This window comes from Orbicella faveolata, unplaced genomic scaffold, assembly GCF_042242905.1.
Source record: "Orbicella faveolata isolate gen_17 unplaced genomic scaffold, um_ofav_v1 contig_34, whole genome shotgun sequence".
In the NCBI taxonomy this organism is placed as follows: Eukaryota; Metazoa; Cnidaria; class Anthozoa; order Scleractinia; family Merulinidae; genus Orbicella; species Orbicella faveolata.
The window spans coordinates 6430695-6456169 of NW_028301563.1; the positions used below are offsets into that span (position 1 = coordinate 6430695).

The window sequence follows — 25475 nt, forward strand, 5'->3', positions numbered from 1 at the left end:
AATGTTTCAACTTGGACATGGAAGCTTGAGTTTTCGTCCGCAACCGAAATGATTTGCGAGCGTTCGATAGAAACACCCGCCGCACGAAGTATGTTGCATAGGATCATTTACTCCGGTAATTTGAATTGAGCCTACGTATTTTCCTTTTTCATTGTTATGAAATTCACCTGGTTTTGAATATTTGTTTACTTAAATTGTTCTTAGTATAGTGAGAGAACTCAAAGCAGCTTTCGACAGCTGTAGTGAGTGAATATGTTCTGAGCTTGAAATAAACATTGAATTTGCCAGGTCTTGTGTCTTTTTAGTTAATTGGATAATTATTCCTTGTCAGCTTCTAAAAGCTTCTATAGTTAGCGTTGCGACAGTTTTAGCGTTTGACTGAATTACGTTTCGAGTTAGTTCAGCGCTTCACTCGACGGAAATCCCATGATTGCAATTTCGTAAACTACTGAGATCGATTTACAATGCACGTCACCTTCCTTTCGCAACTGTTGATGTCTTATCGCACCTTTTTCAAATATTTCAGGCAGATTTTTTTCCGGTCTTGCGTCAATCTTTTTGTATTAAATAAAGCTGTCCATTTTTCGTAAGACTCACTACTCACTTTATGTGCATATCGATCGTTTCCTCCGTTCCGTCGTAATGGTGTATTGTTGTGCTGTTGGATGCTCGAATGATTCTCGGTCTGTTAGTAAGGAGCATGGAATAAGTTTCCACCGTCTTCCTACAGAAGGTTCTCTCTTGCAAGAGTGGTTAGCAAAAATATCCCGAGTTGACTTTGTGGTTACCAAAGATACTCGGTTGTGTTCCGATCACTTCGAGCCTGACTGCTTTGAACGTGATCTTAAAGCAGAACTACTTGGGTTGAAAGCAAAACGTACATTGAAGCCGGATGCTGTACCAACAATTTTTGTCCATCGGCCAAGGAAGAAGCCTCGACTATCGTCTGAAAACCGTTTGCATGACAGGGCAAAGAAAGAGGTAAGAATCTGAATTAATTTTAGCTAGACGCAACTCGAAGTACCTTCTAATCTTACATATATGTAGGGGAAACGTTCACGCAATTGCTGAACACTAAGTCACGGAATGTCTGCTTTGGTTTGCAGTATATTGCATCACTCACCACGACGCAGCATGTTTCCCCTGTTAATGTCGTGGAACCTAGTACCTTCACTGAATGTAATTCAGTAGCTGCCCCTCAAAATTCCCTGGGTGTACATGCAGAACCTGTAGCTAGTACCTCAAGTGAATGTGACCAGGAAGTTGGCTGTCTAAATACCCAGGGCATAGATTATAGTGAGGTTGCATTGGAGGGGCCGTTGGTGTAACTTAATGTAGAACCGACGAAAGCAAATCAAACAAGTGTACTGACACATAAGTCTACCAGTGATGTTGGGTGTCAAATTAACACACGAGGAGCACAACTTATGATGAAATCGACCGAGTCCCAAACATACAAGTCTTCATTTGATGTGATCCTGTGTGACCAAAGCACTCAAACTGATGAAAACTTTTACGGAGAGGAAGTGATCTTTCCTGATGAAATAGGCCCTTCTCATGAACAGAAAATCACCCCAGACAACTCACCTCAAAAGGATCCATCTTACGTGCCATTGGAAAATGATGAAATGTCAGATCACTCAAACAATTCACAGTCAGAAACTGACGACTCAAAAGCTGTCAACCCACAAGATGATGTTAAGTTCCTTGTGTTCAAACTAGAATTAGTTAAGCTTTTTAAAAGATGCCCTGAGTGTGGTGCAGGCATAAGAAAAAGGCATGAATCTACCCAGGGTTCTCTGTTGCTTGTTACCCTTAAGTGCATAAATGGCCACACCTACTTCTGGAACAGCCAGCCAATGATCAAAGGGATGGCTGCTGGAAACCTGTTGATGTCCTCGTCAATTCTTCTAAGTGGAGCCACCTACACCAAGATAGCTACATTAGCTGAAATATTGAGATTATGCTTTTTCAGTGAGAAAACGTTTTGTAACATTCAAGACTCATATTTTATTTCCAGTAATTAATGAAGTTTGGGAGGGAGAACAAAATTCTGTTTTTAATGAGTTGAAAGACAGAGAGTTGTGGCTTTCTGGAGATGGTCGCTGTGACAGCCCAGGGCATAATGCCAAATATGGCACCTACACCATGATTGATCAAAGCAGCGACAAAATTGTTGACTTCCAAATTGTTCAGGTCAGTGAAGTGACCAGCAGTAATGCTATGGAGAGAGAAGGATTTAAAAGGTGCATGGAAAATATCCAGGGTAAAGGGGCTAAAGTGAAGGTTGTGGCAACTGATCGCCATGTAAGCATTAAGTCAGATATGAAACGAATCTACCCTGATGTGGATCACCAATTTGATGTGTGGCATTTAGCAAAAAGTGTCACTAAAAAACTAACTGAAAAGGCAAAGAAGAAGGACTGTGGTGATCTTTTTCCCTGGATCAAGTCAGTCTCCAACCATCTCTGGTGGTGTGCCGACACATGCAATGGGGACAAGGAACTCTTACGAGAGAAGTGGATATCAATTGTCCACCACACTGCCAACATCCATCACTGGGACAGTGCGGATCATTATCATGAATGTCCCCACCCACCCATCCCAAGAAATGTGGCCAGAACCAAGAGATGGCTAAGGCCGGGTTCACCAGCACATGAGGCATTAAAAGAAGTAGTATTTGACAAAAATCTACTGAAAGACATCCAGCAGTTGACACTCAGCTGTCACACTGGATCTTTGGAGGTGTATCACAGCGTCCAGACAAAATACCTCCCCAAACGGCAGCACTTTTGGTATAAGGGCATGGTTGCTCGAACACAGCTAGCAGCCCTTGACCACAATGCCAACACCAGCCGAGACCATGCCACCGCTTCGAGGGGACAAACCAAGGGAGAGCTTTGTTTCAAGGTGGTCTTCCCCAAAAGAAGTAAGGAGTGGATTGCTAAGCCGATCATGGAGAGGACAACAAGGGATCATGTACGCCCATTGCTGGATGCAATAGTTGAAAGGAAGTGTCAAGATGTTGCTGAAAGAAGTGCCACTCTCACAGCACCACATATTCCACGCAACATTGCTTGCACTCCTCGACCAGATAAAGCAAACGTTATTGCAAGGCACACATCTAGATTTTCTCAGATACTTGAATTAATTTGATGCAATGGTTATTGAAGGGCTTCGAGCAAGTGTTCACTTATTCTTTGGTATTTTTTTGTAGATGTACACCAAAAAAATCTTACCTTTTTGGTGGTTTGCTCTGGGAAAAGTTACTTTCATTTAATTAACTTTCAAATCAAACTGTTGCCAAGTTTAGGTTATTTAAAGTAATGATGTTGGTGTGCTGAACAATATAATAAAAAGCCATCTTGCCCAGTCAGTCCTTCAACAATTATTACAGCCATTATTATTAAAATTTTTTTGGAATAGAAATGGCTTGTTTGGATTGAGACTACATGTGGTATACACTTCTAAGAGCTATTTACTCTGTGTCCGTAAGCTTCCATATAATTTGACACAGAAAAACTGTCCAAACCGCTAAAAAGTCTTTCATAAAAGCGTTGCTTGCAAACTGCTTAGTAACTACATAGAGCAATAGCAAAAAATTAAAAAAACAAACAAACAAAACACTGAATAACATGTGCTTATTTCAAATAGGCAAGATGCAAGGTCATATATCAAATGATCGAAATACCTGTGATCATGGATGATTAACATTATTTTTTCTTAAACACATGACATCCTGTCAATCCATTGAAAACAACAGCAAGCAATACATTTCTTTCAAATTTCAAATCAAAATTTAATAAAAACAAACCATGCATATTGGGTTTCATCATGACTATTACTTATAAATATTTCTAAGGTAGATTGAACAACTTGTTGAAAATCGAAAAAATAATTACAAGAACCAGTATACTACTGGAAAATAAAACTGGTTAATTGTAGAGATCAATATAAGAGTATTAGCCAAAGACGAGTACTGTTTTTGCAATTGATAAATTTGTAGAAATCAATATCAATAAAGCATGCTAAAATCCACGATGGCTTGTCTCGAAAATTTAACTTAAATCGATTTCCGCCGGTTTGAATCCGGCATATTCACCACTCTCCTCTGGAAATTCATTTCTAATTGCTTTCACAACACACGCTGGAATCACTCGCCGGTTTTTTTTTCCCAGTACGCCATGAACCCACCAAGTAAACTGACGGTAGGCTGCTAAACGCCATGTTCTAGAAGAGATTAAAAATATGCGGATTATACAATGAACAAATAATTTTTGCGGCTGTATTTTCAAAACTACTAACCTGTTCTCGATGGGTTCCGGCAAGGGATTACAGCGTGTGTTGTGAATTACAACAAGGGCAGTATTTAGCACGTCCGTATCCAGGCATACAATTCTAAACTTTGCGTGGTCGGTTATGCATTCAACCCCCGACTCGTCGAACTTTTGATTGAGGGCCTCCAATTCTTGACAGCAAAAACATTCATCGGCCTTCGACATTGGAACACAATTGCCCCCACAAATACACCATTCGATGTTTCCAACTCTAACATCAAAATTGGCTAATTCGCCGTCCCCTTCGTCTCCTTCTTCCTCCGAATCAACTGGTTCTTCACCAGGAGGATACGTTGGCTCAAACTGAAATGGCTGTACACCACTCATGTTGAAAATAGCAACGGAAATCCACGACAGAACGACAGCTTTCAGCTCATATCGCTTGTTTTGTTCTTGTTTACGAAATCAGTGTTCCCCATATCATACTAGTACGTCACAGCCTACCGCTGACACGCATTACGGGCCCGCAATGAAAAGGCCCAAAAAGCGGGAAATAGGCAGTTTCAAACCTAATTTTCTCGCGAAAACCAAGAAACGGATAGGAATAACTATCTAATCTCGACTTTACTTATGTTAGGCTTTCTAAAAAAAGTGTTACAAAACATGACAGTTTTTGACTTCAGTTCTCCTTTAAATGCCCCCGCAGGGTGATGTAAATGCGTATTATAACATAGCCTTATCTAAGCGCGCTTTCTGATTGGCTAACGCGCTCGACCATTTGCCAGTGCCTTGCACGCTCACGTCAGTTTGTTTATTTGTACTTTGTCTCGGCAATTTTTGTCATCGATGTTGACACTTTATAAAACATAATTCCTATATTTCTTTAAAATATGGAAAAATCTAATGATTCTTCCGGAGATGGGGAATATCATTCCCGTGAGCTAGCAAATTTCGAGCTTTATTTTTTTGCCGGGTCTCCACCTAAGAGATTTGCGAATTAAAACGAGCAAGAGTGCAATCAGCTGGTTCAACAAAGGCACTCGGCACTCGGAGATCGACCAAAAAAACACAAAAAACTGGTAGTAATGCATTGCGGGAATTTTACAGAGAATTTTCTAGCGATTTGACGGCAATAAAATTCAGCTCAACCTTTCATTGTAAAACTTTTCTGGCATTGAAAGCCGTTTAAATTAATGCTTTCGACAAACAAAACTTGAACATGAGAGCTTTAACAAATCTCTGTTTGTGAAGTCTTACATACGAAATCCTTCTGTTCTATTTTTTTCTGAGCTTTAACAAAGGAAGTTTTATCAAATACTGGTAGCCTGTGATGAATTTTGCTTGCATCTTTGAGCGTGTCTGGTGAAGAAGTGATGAGAAGTTGATGTCAAGCAACCTGATCGGCACCGCTGGAATGTGCTTAACCGCAGGGTGATGTAAATGCATAGGACTGGATCGAATTCAAATGAAATCCACGTGTTAGAAGTCAGAAGTTAGAAGAGAGGCAGATTTTATTTGGGAACGTGAATCTTGTTAGGTACCTCAAAGAAGTTAGTGCTACTTTGCTCTTGTTAATCGTATTGAGACGTACATAAATTAATGGCACTGTCACGGAATTTTGGAAATTAAGGAAAAATCTTGTAAGCATCGAAGTCTATCTGAGGAATAAGCAGTATAGTGATACTCAATGTTTTGGTACGTAGACGCGGAAATTAATTAAAAGAACTAGAAATGATCAACATGTCAAGACAACATGCGATCGTCGCTAGCGCAGAGCTTAAGAAGAAAACTTGAGAGCGCTCGAACTATAGATTAAATCAAAAAAATCGGTTCGCGACCCTAAATAATCGTTGTTCTTTCGTTGTTTTGTTCCCGGCACTGAAAATATATTTGAAATGTGACGCGCATATGCAAACCCATAAAGATGAAGAAATTCATGAAAATTTACATTTTGTAAAATCATCGTAAATATGTACGAGGTGATCATGAATTGAATGAATTATCCAGAACTTTTTTCTAAATTCTAAGACTACAGCGCATTGTAGATTTTGTCAAAACGTTTACTGTATGGAATACTGCCAAACCGCCATTAAGCGGCCACCCTCTGTTAAGCGGCTAGTTATCAAAGTCTTAGAATTGCTGTGAGTAAAATACTGTAAATAAAATCCATATGAAACGGTCACCTCTGTTAAGCGGTCGCGGCAACCTTTTGGCCGTCCTGCTGAGCGCTTTTTGATGTCCTCACCTCAATTAATTATATAACCCGGGCATTAAGCAGACGCCCACAATTTAATACAAGTAGCTTGGCTAAGTGCAAACCAATTCAAAATGGACTCAAATCAAGAGTCATGGAAGAATATAGGAGATTTAAAGAATTTCGAATAAAATCGTAATAACTGAACTCTGAATTCGAACTAAAACCGAAATTTAAGGTTTAAAAAAACAACAAAGATAGGGCAAACTGAGGCTTGGTAAATAGGAAACGCGCAAAATACCTGGTGTTGCCAAAAAAAACTATTTTGTAAGAGATTGTTGATCACTCGATTACAAACGTTGATTGAGTGGATTTCCCGTTCACATGAGCTCCACTGTTTTATGACTCGTATTGCCTAGACGGAATATTTGCAGATAATGTCAGCCTCCTTCGCAAGCCTTTCCACAGTTTCAAGGTCCCGCCATTTTATTTCACGCCCCTGATTAATTTCAGTTCCAACTTGGTTATAATGGCGCTCTAGATTCTTTAGGCAGTGGTTTCTCTTGCTTCTAGTACATGGTGTTTCATGGCCCGGTGTGAGTTTCATAAGATCGTGATTAAAAAGAACCAGGTTAGTGTCCGCTGAAAATGACCGAGTGGAGCAAATCGCCTGTTGTTTATCGGCTGCTCTTTGTGACAGACAGTAACTAACAAAAATGTTGGGAAGAAAAAATGTTGTGTTTATCTGAAAAGTATGATCAATATGTAAAGCTGTTTGAGGTTGAGAGAGAATATCTTCTGTGTGTTGTGGTTCAATTTTGTGGCCGACTGGGAAACGTGTATTGTATAACTTCAGTTTACAGCATATCTTTAGATTCCAGTCATATCGATCTCTCTCGAAGAACCAAGCGTAACTTATCACAACGTTGACTGGAGATATTAGAAAGGCGCTATGGTAGGACTTCTTAAATGCTTCTTCAAAGTTACTTGTATTAAATCTCTTTAGAATGTACTCTCTGCAGTGCGTGAAAGTGTCGCGGTAAATATAGACAGGAAAATACGTCATGAAATCCGCCACCATCGGTAACCCAAGCGCCATTTTGGTAGTGTGCGCCCATGTTCTCACACGGGGGATCTTCATGGAGCACTGAGAACCCAGGATGCGTATCCTTGAGCCGTTAAATATGGTTGCTTTTGTTACTGGTGTAAGAAATGTGACATCGCTATCCAACCATGCTACAATAGGATCGTTTGTGTATAGATCAATAAAGAAACTGCTCCAAAGTTGGCGATTGTAACCCGGAGATTTTATTGAAGCCGTAATATTCAAAATACTTGCGTCTTTGGGTAACGACTCGAAGGCCACTTCAAGTTTGCGATCTGGAAAGCGTTGATTGATTTGACTTGTTAAGTTATTGGCAAAAATATGATCCTGCTCCGATTCTTCGTCAAGAACTACGACTGTCTTCCCAAACGAGGCAGGCCAGAAGAGAACAGCAGTCCTGTAAAGATCACAGTAAAAACGAGTCCTGTGTTGTTTTAGTTTGCCCGCCATCCTCACGAACAGCGTGATCGACGGGATGCTAAAGTTCCCCGCGCAAGCGTGAATATGATTTTGATTTACTCTGGCAGCGGTGTCAAAATACTCATATTCGTTGCTCTCGTACAGCATTTTTATGCTAAAAATAACGCAGATGAGAGCGATTAATTTAAATCCATGCCTCCATTCAAAGCGTGCGACCTTCAGAAATATTGCTTGCATCTTTGAGCGCTTCTTGTGAGGAAGTGATCAGAAGTTGATGTCAAGCAACCTGATGGGCACCGCTGGAATGTGCTTGCAGTCATTCTATGTCACGTGTGAACAGTGTTTTGAGCATGTGATGGAAATCAACCAATCCACGCGCGACGTTCAAATACGTGACGGGGATGACATGGAAAGTCAGAGATGTAAAATGCATGGCGTTTCTTGAAGATCCATGTGACACAAGAGACTCTGTTCTATCTGTTGTGCGAAAAAATTGACCACCATGGACACCATATTTATAGAGCTTTCAAGTTTGAAAGGAGAAAATTTGTACCTTGTAGAGGCTACCACGGTAGTTTTACTCATTCGTCCATTTCTCTTACCTTCTCTGATACGAGAAGAGCTAGCTGGAGAAATACAGTTTTCTTTTTTTTTTTTTTAAAAAAAATGTTTTTCCGGCTTAGGCTAAATACTCCTATTTTTCTGTCGATTTTAAGCTGCAAATTGTCTTGTGAGTATTGTTAGATTATAGCTTATGATATTTCCGTTTTATTGATTTTGATGGCGTCAAAGCAATTGTGGAGCAAATATTGGACTACAAGCAATAAATCCTGATATAACACAGAACTTCTTTCAGAAATTTTATACGACTAGTGCTGTTTTTTGTTGTTTTTCTTTTTGCCTAGTTTTGCCGTTTAGAGAAAGGAAGAATTTCATATATCAAGTTTAGATAAAAACATATAATTGTATTGTATTTACAAATTTTCAACAGACAAAATTATATTCTTTTCAAAATCTCAGCCTCGGGGTTTGTTCTTAAAATATTCTTAAAATTTTGCAAATTTCAGCATCGATATTCTCATAAAATATATTTTTATAGAATGGAAAAAGAGTGTGGGCGAGCTTCTGCCCCGGGAGTATAAGTTCTGTCGATGTGCGTTTCCCGTGTGCAGAAAACAAGAGGAAGGCTTGTTACTGAATGCCTGTATTCGTACAGTGCCAGCAAACGAAACCATTGTCACGGTCGGACTGTGTTCATGTGATGCGTTAAGTGATTATTTGGGGAGGCGAAAATCACACACTCAAATGATCTTTCAAACTGCGCCTTTTGTTACATGAGCTGATCTGGAAATCACAGTTGGTTCCTCTCCAATCAAGTAAAGCTCAGTAATCTGTTTTCCTTGTGTAGAGGCTTGCGTGGCTTATATTCCTGACCTAGGGAATTTACGGTCGCTGGTCGAAACATTTTGAAAAACTCGAAAAGACCGTTCTAAAATTCCAAATCGCTATTTAAATTGTGCAGTTTCCTCTTTAAATTAGTAAAAACAAAAGGCCATGCTCAAATATGGAAAACAAGACTTGTCGTGTTTATTGAACATTCGGAATGACCGTTCGCGCGTGACGTAGAATGACTGTATATGCCCCCGCATGGTGATGTAAACGCGTTGGACTGGAACGAATTCACATCAATCAATCATGAATGAATCATTCAATTTATTAATGTCTTGCGTGGGAAAAGGTTGCCCTCGGTATCCGAGCCAGGGGCTCATGTATAAAACGCATGACAAAAACAACAAGAAAACGAGAAAAAAAAAGAAAGAAGAAAAAAAAAAAAAAAACACTAGTTAAAGAGCAGTCAGTATAATCGATGAGATATTTTTGCTCGCGATTGGTCTGAACGCGTCATGTGACTGAAAATTCCCCAGCTAAAACTGGTAAATATCCGAGTGATATTCCCCAATTTTCAAAACCGCGCGTGTTGCGAAAAACATTTGAAGGATAATGAACGCAATAACCTCCATGTGGCGTGTGGCGTGAGAATATAGTCGGATATTTGTCCTGGGACATTATTTGTTCCTCAAAGCTCACAGTTTTCCTCGAGCTTTGCTCTGGGAGAATTGATCGCTTCTCGGGACAGATAATGTCCGCGGACAAATATCTGAGCATATTTCCGCGCCAAATGAAGGCTATTGTTTATATAGATAAAATTAAAAATAAAAGTGTAATAGTAAAATATAAAATACGAAATAACATAAAGTTATATATATATAAGCCAAGCCTAAAACTGTGACATATCTCAATAGTGCCAATAAAACAATAATTATTGTAAAAGAAAATCAATTTAATATTGATAGTAGTTACATTTACAACTAGTCCTCAGTATTAGAAGATGGTTCCATAGATGTGTAACCTTATACGTTAAAGAATTAAGGTAGTACCGGTTGTTACATAAGAAGGTTGAACAAGATTACAACCTCCTCTCCTTAAGTTGTAATGCGAGACAAGATACTCGAAGATATTAAAAATGTAACTAGGCTCATTTTCCCTGATACATGGAGTACACTTGATGGAAGTTATACAATGGTATTAAGAAGAGAAGCAAATTTATATCTCAGAACGCGAGTCTTGAACTTGACGCGCGTATGCAACCCCATAAAGTTGAAGAAACTCATGAAACTGTTTGCATACTGTAAAATCATTAAGGTGATCAAGAAACCCATGAATTATCCAGGACTGCACGGTGTCGCTCTCCTACAGAAATTTTATGCTAAAAATTATTGCTGATGAGAACGATTAAAACCTTCGGATCCTCAAAATTATTGCTTGTATCTTTGAGCGTTTGTTGTGAAGCAGTGCTTAAAGGTTGATAAGAAATAATGTTTATCACCGCAGTTTGCTTGTTATTTCTTATCAAGCTACGATGGCCAAAGAAAAAGAGTATTTACGACATTGCTTAAAGGTTGTTTTCAAGCAACCTGATCGGCACCGCTGGGGCATTTAAGTACCTTCGGCACCGCTGGAACGAAGGTACTTAAATGCCCCAGCGGTGCCGATCAGGTTGCTTGACATCAACTTCTCATCTCTTCTTCACAAGAAACGCTCAAAAGATGCAAGCAAAATTCTCGAGGATCGGAAGGTTTGGAGGTTTTCGTGACGGACTGTGTAGGCGGTAGGCCTGACCATAGAAATAAAGCTGTGTTTTCAAATTTCTCCGGCGTATTGTAGACGGGGTCCCTCTGTGTTAGTTGGATACTGTTTGTTTTTATAAACTCTTGGTTTGCTACCTATATTGGGAAATCACTCAGTTGTAAAGTTAACTGTGTAGGATTATGCACGTACGCCATGATAAATCTGTTCCCTACAAAGATTACAATGGTCAAAAAGAATAGACCTCAAAAGTTAGGCTTGAATTTGAATTTGAAACTCAGAGACCATCTGACGACGGCTCTTAGTTATTCATAGAAGCAGTAAAGGGAATTTTATTTATTTAAATGAGCGTCTTCATCTTTCTAGCAGACGCGAAACGTTTCATAGGGTTTCATCATAATTAAAGACAAGGCTGCAATGAAATACAGATTTTTCTGGGCCTTGAATCGCTTTGCATTGACGCGAAGGTTTCAATTCGTTGCCCGATTGATGACCTTCAGTGGCATTTCATGGAACCGTATCAACATGAATAACAAGAGCGAAGTAGCAGCCCCGTCATATAACATCGCTGACATAGCAAGACAAAATCGTGATGACACTTCCATGGAAAATTCTACTCCATCGATCACGCTGTTCGTGAGGATGGCGGGCAAACTAAAACAACACAGGACTCGTTTTTACTGTGGTCTTTACAGGACTGCTGTTCTCTTCTGGCCTGCATCGTTTGGGAAGACGGTCGTAGTTCTTGACGAAGAATCGGAGCAGGATCATATTTTTGCCAATAACTTAACAAGTCAAATCAAACAACACTTTCCAGATCGCAAACTTGAAGTGGCCTTCGAGTCGTTACCCAAAGACGCAAGTATTTTGAATTTTACGGCTTCAAAAAATCCCCGGGTTACAACCGCCAACTTTGGAGCAGTTTCTTTATTGATCTATACACAAACGATCCCATTATAGCATGGATGGATAGCGATGTCACATTTCCTACACCAGTAACAAAAGCAACCACATTTAACGGCTCAAGGATACGCATCCTGGGTTCTCAGTGCTCCATGAAGATCCCCCGTGTGAGAACATGGGCGCACACTACCAAAATGGCGCTTGGGTTACCGATGGTGGCAGATTTCATGGCGAATTTTCCTGTCTATATTTACCGCGACACTTTCACGCACTGCAGAGAGTACATTCTAAAGAGATTTAATACAAGTAACTTTGAAGAAGCCTTTACTAAGAAGTCCCACCATAGCGCCTTTCTAATATCTCCAGTCAACGTTGTGATAAGTTACGCTTGGTTCTTCGAGAGAGATCGATACGACCGGAATCTAAAGATATGCTGTGAACTGAAGTCATACAATACACGTTTCTCAATCGGCCACAAAATTAAAACCACAACACACAGAAGATATTCTCTCTTAGCCTCAAATAGCTTTGCGCATTGATCATACTTTTCGGATAAACACAATATTTTTTTTTCCTAACATTTTTGTTAGTTACTGTCTGTCACAAAGAGCAGCCGATAAACAACAGGCGATTTGCTCCACTCGGTCATTTTCAGCGGATACTACTGTAACCTGGTTCTTTTTAATCACGATCTTATGAAACTCAAACGGGGCCATGAATCTCTGTGTACTGGAAGCGAGAGAAACCACTGCTTAAAGAATCTAGAGCGCCATTATAACCAAGTTGGAACTGACATTAAGCAGGGGCGTGAAATAAAATGGCGGGACCTTGAAACTGTGGAAAGGCTTGCGAAGGAGGCTGACATTATCTGCAAATATTCCATCTAGGCAATACGAGTCATAAAACAGTGGAGCTCATGTGAACTGGAAATCCACTCAATCAACGTTTGTAATCAAGTGATCAAAAATCTCTCACAAAATAGTTTTTTTTGTCAACACCAAGTATTTTGCGCGTTTCCTATTTACCAAGCCTCAGTTTGCCCTATCTTTGTTGTTTTTTTAAACCTTAAATTTTGGTTTTAGTTCGAATTCACAGTCCAGTTATTACGATTTTATTCGAAATTCTTTAAATTTCCTATATTCTTCCATGATTCTTGACTTGAATCCATTTTGAATTGGTTTGCGACTTGGCCAAACTACGTATATTAAATTGTGGGCGTCTGCTTAATACCCGGGTTAATAGCAGTAACGACATGAAAAAGCGCTGAACAGGACGGCCAAAAGGTTGCCGCGGCCGCTTGATAGAAGTAAGCGTTTAATAGGGATTTTATTTACAGTATTTTACTCACAGCAATTCTAAGACTTTGATAACTGGCTGCTCAACAGAGGATGGCTGCTTAATGGAGGTTCGACAATATTCCATACAATAAACATTTTAACAATTTCTACAATGCGCTGTAGTCTTAAAAGTTAGAATAAAGTCCCGGATAATTCATGCAATTCATGATCACCTCTTACATATTTATAATGATTTTACAGAATGTAAATTTTCATGAGTTTCTTCATCTTTATGGTTTTGCATACGCGCGTCACATTTCAAATATCTTTTCAGTACAGGGAACAAAACAATGAAACAACGATTATTTAGGGTCGTGAACCGATTTTTTTATTTTACTCTATAGTTCGAACGCTCTCAAGTTTTCTTCTTAAGCTTTGGGCTAGCGACGATCGAATGTTGTCTTGACATTTTGATCGTTTCTAGTTCTTTTAATTAATTTCCGCGTCTCCGCACCAAAAAATTGAGTATCACTATGTTCTTTATTCCTCAGATAGACTCCGATGCTTACAAGATTCTTCCTTAATTTCCAAAATTCCGTGACAGTGCCATTAATTTATGTACATGTCTCAATACGATTAACAAGAGCGAAGTAGCACTAACTTCTTTGAGGAACCTAACAAGACTCACTCGAGGATCGGAAGGTTTGGAGGTTTTTGTGACGGATTGGTGTGGACGGTAGGCCTGACCATGTAAATATTGTAGACGGGGTCCCTCTGTGTTAGTTGGACACTATTTGTTTTTATACACGCTTGGTTTGCTACGTACTGGGAAATCACTCAGTTGTAAAGTTAACTGTGTATGTTTATCTACGTAGGTCATGATAAAACTGTCCGCCACAAAGATTACAATGGTCGAAAACAATAGACTTAGAAAGTTAGGCTTGAAATTGAATTTCATACTTATAACGGGTCGCAGTAGAGCAAATTCAAATATTTCCAATTTTTGGTGAGGAAAAAATTGGCAAAAATTTCGCAAGCTTCAAATTTTGGCGGTGGTCGCATTGGACCAACATGTTTTAACCAAAACTTCGCTGATTGACATAGACGTCACAAGATATACAGACAACAAAACGTCTTGCGCGTTGATTGTACAAGAATGGATTGTCATATACATGTGATTATTTTCTCAACAAAACAACGCAACGTTTTTAGTATTGTTGGTGCACCGTCAGCTGGCTTTTCAACGGTTAGTGTCTGCAATTAGAAGACGTAGGGTTCGCTTGGATAGACATCGTTTACGAAACCGTCCTTGGTCGTGGATTTTACCGCGTCCGGCAGAGTCATGGTTTGAAATACATTTCTACGATAGAAACATTGCGGAAGATTACTTTCGACGCCAGCTGAGAATGACGAGAGAGACCTTTCAAGCCCTTGTTGGTATCCTAACGCCGTGGTTGAGGGACTGTATTCCACCGGAAAAGGCTTTAGCCCTAAGAATATATAAGCTTACACATGGCAATTCATTCGTCATCATTGGACCTGTATTTAATGTTAGCAAATCCACCGTAATCAAGGCCGTCCAAGACGTTGTGGCAGCTTTGTTTGAACTGAAAGATGAATATATTCATTTCCCAGAAACAGTGGCATTTAAAGACTTATCTCGACTGCCAAATACTGTTGGAGCGATCGATGGCACCCATATACCGATAAATGCACCACGAGAGAGTGCAGTCGATTACTTTAGTCGCTATGAAAATCACGACTTTGGCATTCAGGCAGTAGCTGATGGGGACTTCCTCTCTTTTTAGATGATTTTTCCGCTAGATATCCAGGAAGTATGCACGACGCTCGCATATTAGTAGTTTATATCAAAAAGCTGAGCAAGGAGACATTCTCACTGGCCCCATCGTCAATGTTAACCACCACGAGATTGGCCCATATTTAGTAGGTGACAGTGCTTACCCGATATCTCCATGGCTACAAGAGCCATTCCCAGAGGTTCCGAGAGACAGAAGCGAAATACAATTAAACATGAGCTGTCAAGACAGTGCGCTTCTGGATGCCTTAAGTCACGCTGGAGAATTTTACAAAAGCGCCTTGATAGTGACATTAAATTCTCTGTCGCGATCGCTGTTGCTGGGGACGATTGGAATGATAATGGAAATCCAGATTACTACTGTCGTGATGACGACAACAAAGATGTTGTTAGCAGTGGCTGATCCTGATCTTGAGCTAAGGGGGAGATGGGGGGGGGGGGGGAGGGGGAGGGACGGTTTTGTTTTGCTTGCCCTGCCGACTTTTCTTCCCTCTGTGATTTCTTCTTTTTTTACCAAAAATAAGGGGGGCCCGGGCCCCCCCGACCCCGCCCCTAGATTCGCCACTGCTTAGGGATGGAGAAGAGATAAGAGACATCCTCAAAGAATTTCTCTAACTTTATTTTACATAATCTTGAGTACATTATATCTTTCGCGTTACCATGCTTATATTGTTTCAGTTTTTCATTTACCATTAACATCTCTTGATTTCAAATGTTAAATCGTAATCATGATTTAAATTTGCTTGCTGAACTTTTATCACATTGTGCTACAACATAAACATAACTTGGAATTGCGTTACATGCAGCGGGACACGCAGTATTGTATATACGTCGTCAAATTTTCTGAAATTGCGTAAAATAACTGTTATGTTATCGAACAGGAACATTTCAAACACGGTCAATTGAACTTTTATCATATTGTGCTACAATATAGACATAACTTGTAAATTGCGTTACATGGACTAGGTCACGAAATATTATACATACATCGTAAAATTATCTAAAATTGCTTAAAATAAATGCTATGTTATCGAACAGGAACATTTCAAACACAGTCAGTTTCTGGCTAGAAAAATGTGGTAATGTAAAACGTATTTAACCGTTCATTTGGAAGAAGACGATTCAGTGTTCTTGCTCATAAACTGGGTCATAGCCCCAGGTGAGAATTGACCCATCATGGCCATCTGTTGTTTTGGGTTTCTGAGAAGGTTTCCATAGAGTTACTTAAATTTTCTCCGCATTTTTTGAAGGCGTCCATACTTTCACGCAATTCTCTTATTTCCTCCTCTTCGCCTTCTTCGATGGCTGCACGATTCCTTTTCCTCGACTGTTTAGACTGTTTCCTCCTATCGGTTCCTATCGGGGGTCAACACTGCTGCTGTTTGATGTGTTCAGTGGACTTGAACTTCAACTGGTCCCTGGGGCCTGGTTCTCGAAAGTTCCCGTAAATACCGGGCCCTATAACTTACCGGGCCGGTTAACGGGGCCCTATAATTTACCGGGTCTTTCGAGAAACAGGCCCCTGCTTCGGACACGTTTCGTAATGTAACGATATCTCGATACCCCAAGATAAGCTAAGATAGCGTCGATCTCGTTGTAAAATATGCTTTGTCTCCTTGTGCCCCCAGTCTGTTTCCGGTTCCACTCCTTTGCCTCTTTATATTTCTCAATTAGGTATTTAATTTTCTTCATACACTTTTCCACGGTCTTGTTGGACTTTAGACGAGAGTTCAACTCCTCCGAGATTTTCCTCCATGCGGTTCTGGCTTCTCTCTGCTTTCTAGCAATTCGTGGTTTTCAGCCCATAATTGGACTAGCAGTTGTTGCTCTGCTTGGGACCAAGTCTCGTACTTTACTTTCTTTTTTCCTTTGTTGTCATTTGCGTTGTTGCTTCTACTTTCCTTATTTTTCCTTTTTTTAAATTTATTTGTTTTTATAATTATATTACATTCATTAAGGTCATTCCGCAGTATTGCATTGCGCATCCCTCCTGCGCATAATTTCACGCGTGATTAGCGCGCGCGCATTAAAAAATGGCGGTTTTTCTTTACAGCTGGACCTCGCCATAGAGGCAAATCGTCATTTTCTCGCAAACGAGTATGGTGACCTATGATTTTTTTCTGTTGTTTTGAATTGAGTAATAAATTTCTCTGTGTAAAATAAATATGGACCAATTCTTAGTGAAGAACAAAAAGCAATCGTCGGAAACGTGAATTTAGCAAGCAATCGTAACTACAATCATGGTGCTCTTATAAGGATTTATATGGGTATAAACAAGGTACTTTTGCTCCTAAACGAACACGGGTACCCCTCATTTTTGTTACAAAATTTAAGTTCCTATAATGTAAACAATCGATAGGCAAAGTTTCTCAAAAATCTCAGTGCAGGTTCTATTTCAGCGGAATGACCTTAAGTTACACCTACATTGTATATTACACTACCACACACTTCTACACTACATAGTAATTTACTTAATTACTTTACATACTACTTTTACATCCACATTGTATACTACACTACTTCACACTACTTCACACTACTTATACTTAACACCCGAAACGGAAATAAATCAATAAGGTTTACAACGCTTACAACACTACATAAGTTTTCTAACAATACAGAAAAAAGTGTCTCTACAATAAATATTCAATAAAAAATATACAAATAAGTGTCTCTAATTAATGAGAAGCTTCTACTTTCCTTCGTGGATTTTAAGTCGGTTGCTCTCTATGGCTATAGATCGTTCAATGGATTCTATGTGATCTAATTTTATCATAAGATGACGCAATGATGGTAAAATATTCTTCAGACGACTGTGGTAAATAACTAGCTTTCCAGCAATGATAATATGATTTAAGAGCAACCAATGAGACCTTTTTTGCGTCAATCCAAAAATTATGTCACAGTCGTTTAGAGAATCGATAGCAATGTGCAAGGATTTAAGCCAAAGAACAACAGACATCCAGAATGCTACAATGAAATCACACCTACAAAAAAGATGCTCGAGAGATTCATCTGAAATTTTGCAAAAAGTGCAGAGGGGTGAATCAATCATTTTCATTTTGTATAAGGATTTGTTGGTATAAATTATTCGATTTAGTAATTTATACTGAAAAACTCTTGTTTTAGTGTCAAGCGTGACAACATGAGGAATTTGATAGATCACTTCCCAATTAAGATCACCACTATTCTGAAACAAGGTACTAAATTTACGCCGTGCTGAAGGATAGACCTGAATAATTTCTATAAGTTTCCAATACAATTTCGAGGAGGTGATTGAATCAAGAGGAAGAGTACTGTATTTTAAGTAAAGAGTGTAGCTGAGCATGATATTTCGAGAGTCAGCTGAAGTGTTAGCTGAAGTGTCGTCTTTGGAGTTGATGAGCTTTTTCCATGTGAGAGGAATGGAACTGAAGAGACCAAACAGTAACAAATAATCATTAAAATTTAGCCTTTCTGCCTTGAAAAAGGTCCAAGGTTGCTTCTACTTTCTGCTTTCCACACTTGGAATCGAAGCGAGCGAAGGAGACTGTCTTGCTTCCATGCTTTCAAGGGACGGAGATTGTTTTGCCGCCATCTCTTCGCCACTAAATTGATGCCGGTAGCCGGATCCAGGTATCATGTGACCATATCGCGGGCTCAAGTTTACAGCTCATCGAGGTCACGCGGTTTTTTGAAGTTGACCGCTCACCAAGTGCTGATTTTCGATTGGATTGTGGGTTCATGTCAGCTTAACTTGCTGAAAACAGGGCAGGATTGTTCGGAAGGTGGTTAACGCTAACCCAGGATTAAAAGTTAACCGAATTATAACTTTTTCTTCTATACAAATGTTTTTTTGCTGCTTTGTTTTGTGTATATGGTGATTATTAAAACTCAAAAGAGAAGGCCAAACAATATACAGAAAACCTCACTGCAAAGTTGAAAACTCAAATCAAAATTCTACCTTTTCCTGGGTTAGCTTGTGGGGCTCTGAACAACCCGGAACAGGAGCTACGCTTTTAGGCTGGCCTAAATCTATATATTAATGGTAATAGGACTGAGTGGAGTCCAATTCGGTCTGTAATCATACGAGTGATTAACAAAATCGGACGACCGCGAATCGGGAGTCCGATATGCTAATCATGAGTATGATTACAGACAGAATTGGACGACACGATGTCCTGTTACCAATTAATCATAACAATTACAATTTCCGAAAAACAAAAAGTTTTACTTGAAAAAAGCTTTTAATAGCAATTCTTAAAATATGATGATTACAATTTCCGAAAAATATACGGAAAATAGCTTGATTTTCTATGAAAACTGTCAGCGGAGATAAACCACGAAGAAATCACTCATTCGAATCGGTTGCTTAGTAACAAACGATATATTTAGTAAACGTCAATCGATCAAATAATCAACCAGGCGTAAAACAGTCAGCCTGTAGAAAACGTATTCAAACGACACTTTCGTAGATAAAGACTCTATTCAAAGACAAAAAAAACTCCAGCATACAATTCAAGAACAACGACTTCGCATTAGTTTTGCATTCGTTCCCTTTCAGTTCAGTGTTCGAGGGGGGTCAAATCGTGTAAGTCACGTGACAAGCTCGGTCCCAGTTTTCAACACACTCCCCCGCGTTGATTGACGTCATCAATCAAAGTTCAAAGTTCATTTAAAGTTGAAACAATCTTACGAGCATAAACTCTATATAACAGAATGAACTCAATACATCTATCTTAGTCAGAATTCACGACGACAACTGGGACATCCTCGTCCCTCACTACTGTAACAGGAACATTTGCCACTCGGGGCACAGGGTTGGCAGTTCCATTATCCAACCTCACTTCCAGGGGATAGAGCCTCTGCAATGGGCGTCTCCATTCCGCGGTTGGCGAATTACCAGACTTGACTCTCACCACTGCACTTCGAACATGACCATCTCGACCAGGAAGTAATCGTTCGATCTTCCCAAGCCGCCACTGCTGTCTCGGGGTTTTGTTCTCATGTAGACACACAATATCTCCCACTTGCACTTTACGGACAGAATTTGCTCTCTTTGAGTAGCGATGGTACTCTCTAAGTTGTGTGAGATACTCAGACTTCCATCGGTTCCAAAAATGATCCAGTGTTCGCTGTAAGAATTTGGCTCTTCTTGTAAGTGTTCCCTCAGTTTGATCAACTTCGTTCGATGAGTTCTTTGATGGTACTGACAAAATTCTGCGGCCCACAATCAGGTGTGAAGGTGTTAATGGTTCCTCCATTTCATCGAAGACATATGTCAAGGGTCGTGAATTCAAGGCTGCTTCCACTTCTACAAGGACAGTAGACAGCTCGTCATAGTTTAACCGGGCATTTCGTATGACCTTCTTCAAACTCAACTTGACTGATTTTACTAGACGTTCAAAGAAACCACCCCACCAAGGGGCCGCTTCGACATTGAACCTCCACTGTGTACCGTCGCACTGACAATATGCCTGCACTCTTGAATCCTTAAATGTTTTCCCATTGTCACTGACAATCAAGACAGGAATTCCTCGTCTCCCTTTAAAGCGAGTAAGGGCTCTGATAAAACTTTCCGCACTCAGATTTGGGACAAGTTCCAGATGAACAGCTCGGGTTGCAGCGCACGTGAACAAAGCTATATAGACCTTGTTCAAATCTCCATTCTTTGAGAATACATCCTTGACATACATGGGCCCAGCGAAGTCCACTCCTACTCGAGTAAAAGCAAAGTCATCGCTCAATCGAAATTCAGGAAGAGGTGGGGGAGGAGGAACTGCATAGCTTCTGCCCTCTAACTTCTTACAAACAGAACATTTTCCTATCGCAGTTTTCACAGTCTGCCTTCCTTTTGTTACCCAGAATCTTGACCTTAGCTCTGTGAGAGTGTCCCTCACACCATTGTGAAGAACCTTGAGATGACAATCATTTATCACTAGGTAAGTTAGTCGTGAACATCTTGGAAGGAATATTGGAAAACGAGCATCATACGGAATCGGGGCATTTTTAAGACGACCACCACACCTCAGAATTCCCTTGTCATCTGTAAACAGTGATAATGAGATCTTGACCTGGTCAAAGTTCTTGTTGTTGTATACAGATTTCTGAACCTCCTTGATCCAAAGCTCTCTTGCACAATCCACCTCTTCATGCCTTATTACTCCATCCACTAACCTCTTCTTCATTTTACTTTGCTTGAGATTAGAAACAAATCGCACAACATATGCAGTGACTCGCACAAGTCTTTGAAGACTACTGAACCTTTCCAAGGGAATGATGCAATCAAGATTTAGTGACTTTTCTGACGTCACCTCTCCAGAGGCAATGTTTGCAAGAACTGTACCATCATGCTGCTTTGTGTGGCTGTTACAGCTTCCCTTCTTCAGTTCTAGGCAAGGATCTGAATCGTCACTTGTGACTTCAGCAGAGTTCATTGCAAGACTTGGCCACCACTGCTTTTCCTTTCTAAGGAACTCAGGACCACTCCACCACAATTGGTTGGTGATCAGTTTCGAGGTCATCGTACCACGTGAGCAGATGTCAGCTGGATTGGATTCTGTGGGGCAATAATTCCACTGAGTTGGCTTTGTAAGTCGACGGATCTCAACCACTCTGTTTTGAATGAATTGCTTGAATTCTCTGTTTACACCCCAAATCCACCACAGAACAATTTGCGAATCTGACCAGAAGAACACAGCATCAACTTCCAATGCTCCGTCAAATGCTGTCAACACAGTATTGACCAGTCGGGCCAGAACAAGAGCACCTAGTAACTCCAGTCGAGGTATGGTTTCTCCATTTATCGGAGCAACTCTGGTTTTTGACGATAAAAGCTGGGTGAAGACAGTTCCAGTAGTTGTTTCAAGGCGTAAATACACAACTGCTCCATAGGCTTTCTCACTTGCATCCGCAAAACCATGGAGTTGAATGCTTTGTAAATCTCCTGATGACAAGCCAAGGTGGTAGTGTCTCCTCACTTCCACCACCCCCACCTTCTTAGCATCTTGAACAAGCTTTAACCACTGTTCATGGATGAATGAATCCACGGGGTCATCCCAACCCACTCTTGTCTTGCAAATAGATTGAAAGATGATCTTCAGTAGAATGATGACTGGACTAATTAGTCCCAGGGGATCATACAACTTGCTTGTTGTACCAAGAATTGCTCTCTTCGTAACTGGACAAGTATTGCTAGTTTCTAGTGAAGAGGCCAGATCCAAGAGTAACAAATCATTTCGTCTATCCCATCCAACTCCCAGTACTTTCAGTTTTGCTGTGCTGGGGTTCTTTGACGTCTCAAACAGGGAACTCGAGAAGGTTTGATCTTCCTCTTGAACAGGGTGCTCCTTGACAGACTTGCTTGTAACTTGAGAAGACTGGCTTTCAGATTGTTCAATTCTTTCCTGAAGGGCTTCAGAGTTGGAGACCCATTTTCTCATATTGAAGCCTCCGCTCTTGAAGGATGACTTCAGATTCTCATACATCTCGAAAACAGAATTGTCAGAATCATCTCCACCAACAAAGTCATCCACATACAGACTTTTCAGAACTCTCTCAGCAAATTCTTTGGGGATGTCAGCAGAAGTCAAGTGATGACGAATTGTTGCATTCAATAGGAACGGACTTGCGGAGACGCCAAATGCAACTCTTGCAAATCGACAAACTTGTAGGTTCGGGTGGCTGCTTGTGACATCATCAACCCACAGGAAACGAAGATAGTCACGATCTTTGGGGTGAACTGAAACATTTAGAAAACTTTCTCAATGTCTCCTATGAGGGCTGTCTTGTGAGCCCGGAACCTCAGGAGGATGTCATAGATGAGGGGAGATAGTGGTGGACCAGCATACAAACAGTCATTGAGACTTGATGTGTTCTTTCCTGATCGTGCACTGGCATCATAAACAATACGAAGTTTTGTGGTGTCCTTGTCCACGCGAATCACTTCATGATGAAGAATGTAATGTACTTTTCCCACACCATTGTTGACACCTTGATCCACAGGTTCCACAATTCCTCGTTGTTGCTGATCTTGGATGACATCATCATAGTGCTTTAACATCTCGGGCTTTAATTTCAGACGTTTCAGTAGTGAGACCAACCTTGATTTGCACAAAGCAAAATTATCTGGAAGCAGCTCATGGTCCTCTTTGAAAGGTAGCTGTACTTGATATCTTCCTTCAGTGAATTCAACTTCGCTAACAAATTTGTCATACAGAGACGAACCTTTATCTCGAATGCCAAGTGACTCATAGTCCCAGAATTTTCCAAGTTCAGAGGCAAGTTCATCTTGACCGACGACACTTGCTTCCACTTTCAGTACATGCGTCGCAGTAAGATTCACAGTGTTACCATTGTCACGGTTAGACACAATCATAGTGGGTCCGGAGAGGACATATCCTAGCTTTGTAGCAAGAGCAACAGGTTCCCACGGTGCACCTCTCACAATAGTACCTTCGACCAATGACCAATAATAATCAGCACCAATGAGAATGCTGATGGGCAAATCTCTGCCGCCACACCTGTCGGCTAAACTGAGGTCATGCAGATGTTCGTAGCTAGACTGAGCAAGCTCTGTGGGTTGTTGGGTCAGAGGGCCACATATGACTGGCACCACATAGGCTTGAATGTACACAATTGCATCGCATCTGGTTTTGATACCCACTTGAACAATTTCACATGTTCGTAGCCTGGCGTCAGACTCACCAAAGGTTTTGATTAGAAGTGACTCTCTACCAATTACTGATAACCCCAGTTTGTCTTTAAGGTCCTTAGTCATGTATGATCGCTGACTGCATGAGTCAAAAACCAGACGAACACTTAGTGGAAAACTGTCATTATCCGGACGCACAACTTTAGCGGTTGCGGTTTGCAACAACACCGACCCTCTAGACTGATCCACATACATACTAGTAGAGACACTGGCCACATGTTCTCGATCTTGCCCACCCAGGGTTGGATCAGGGTTACCACAAATTGCTACATGATGGGCACCTTGACATTTAAGACACTTCATAGGTGCTTGACAGTTACGTGCCAAATGTCCTTGCTTGAGACAGAGAAAACACTTGCCCTTCCTTTTAAGAACTTCCCTTCTAGATTCAATACTTGTGACAACATTACATTTAGAGCTCTGATGATTTTGATTACAGAATGAGCACCAAACACGAGGAGACTGTTTATTCTCAGAACTGTCAGTGTACAAAGCTGATGTAGAAAATGGCGACTCACCTCTCTGATGTGAAGGCCTGGAATCCTTGTTATTGACAAGACATTGTTCTCTCAGTTGCAGTTCCTTGTGAAATTCACCCAAAATATCTTTCAGATTCCATGTCTCCGATTCCAAATTTCGTGTGATAGCGATCCGAAATTCCTCCGGTAATTTCTGCATAACGATTGGTGTCAAGAAGCAACCATACATTTCAGATGAGATTTCCATACTTTCCAATCCACGAACATGAGATTCCACTGTGTCGTACAAGCTTCGGAGTTTCTTTACTTCGCTTATCGATTCCACCTTGGGGAGTTTAGTGAGCACTTCCATGTGGCTGGAGATCACTATCTGTCGATTTCCGAATCTTTGTTTAAGCAGTCCAACTGCCTTTTCGTAGTTTGCACTCGTCAGGGCCAGACCAGCGATCGTACTACGCGCGGTGCCAGTAAGAAGTGACTGCAAATAATTGAATTTATCCACTGAAGACAAATTTGGGTTCTTATGAACCGCAGACTCGAAAGATTCCCAAAAGGGATACCAGTGTATGGGATTTCCGTGAAACTTCTTAAGCTCGAGCTTCGGCAACTTTGCCTTCGAAACGTGATCTTGAGAAGTTCCCGTGCTTTCGGAAGGAGGAAGTTGCGCCACAGAAGGGAATTCCTGACTCTTACCTTGCATTTCTTGAGCTTCCAAAACAGATTCTAACTCAACAATACACTCCTGAATGGAACTCATTATCTCACAGCTCTCAGAGACTTCGGTATCGATGGTTTTTACGTCGTCCACCAGCTCCACAATTTCGCGGTCGAGCGATTGAAGCTCCGACATTTTCGTTTCAAGGGCGGTTCGAAGAAATTTCAGCCTTTTCACTTCGATGGAATTGCCTTCAGAGATTAGCCCTTTGGCTTGTTCGATAGTTTTCTGGACGAACTTTCGGTGACCATCGCGAAATTTTTTCAAATTCCTTAATTTCCGCGGCATAATTGGTCGCCCACGTGCTTTCAGCTAGTGCAGCTTTGACTTCACAACAGCTTCGTTTGAGACGTTCTTCACAACGCTAGAATCCCGGTTTCAATTCCCGGGTCTCGGCACCAAATGTAGAAAACGTATTCAAACGACACTTTCGTAGATAAAGACTCTATT

General features: G+C 40.6%; 3 protein-coding genes and 3 pseudogenes across 4 annotated transcripts; 2 read left to right on the top strand and 4 right to left on the bottom strand.

Moving 5' to 3' along the window:
* Positions 1 to 294: 294 nt before the first annotated feature.
* LOC149104403 (uncharacterized) lies at positions 295 to 4042 on the top strand (annotated as a pseudogene). The gene is made up of 2 exons (XR_016201148.1): positions 295 to 981; positions 1107 to 4042. The product of XR_016201148.1 is annotated as an uncharacterized LOC149104403 (transcript).
* LOC149104404 (P2X purinoceptor 7-like) lies at positions 3775 to 5026 on the bottom strand. Its single transcript, XM_089270574.1, has 2 exons — positions 4306 to 5026; positions 3775 to 4230 (listed from the first exon to the last, which is right to left on the bottom strand). The coding sequence occupies exons 1-2, from the start codon at positions 4662 to 4664 to the stop codon at positions 4059 to 4061; spliced, it is 531 nt and encodes a 176-aa protein (XP_089126700.1). The 5' UTR covers positions 4665 to 5026; the 3' UTR covers positions 3775 to 4058.
* A 760-nt stretch (positions 5027 to 5786) lies between these two features.
* LOC149104405 (uncharacterized) lies at positions 5787 to 8235 on the bottom strand. Its single transcript, XM_089270573.1, has one exon. It carries the CDS (start codon positions 8231 to 8233, stop codon positions 6887 to 6889), a length of 1347 nt encoding a protein of 448 aa, XP_089126699.1. The 5' UTR covers positions 8234 to 8235; the 3' UTR covers positions 5787 to 6886.
* A 3538-nt stretch (positions 8236 to 11773) lies between these two features.
* Positions 11774 to 12585, top strand: LOC149104406 (uncharacterized; annotated as a pseudogene).
* A 3657-nt stretch (positions 12586 to 16242) lies between these two features.
* Positions 16243 to 18716, bottom strand: LOC149104407 (uncharacterized; annotated as a pseudogene).
* Positions 18717 to 19857: 1141 nt separating this feature from the next.
* LOC110050642 (uncharacterized) lies at positions 19858 to 25313 on the bottom strand. Its single transcript, XM_089272223.1, has 2 exons — positions 22973 to 25313; positions 19858 to 22859 (listed from the first exon to the last, which is right to left on the bottom strand). Exons 1-2 carry the CDS (start codon positions 25311 to 25313, stop codon positions 19858 to 19860), a joined length of 5343 nt encoding a protein of 1780 aa, XP_089128349.1.
* Between the last annotated feature and the right edge of the window lie 162 nt (positions 25314 to 25475).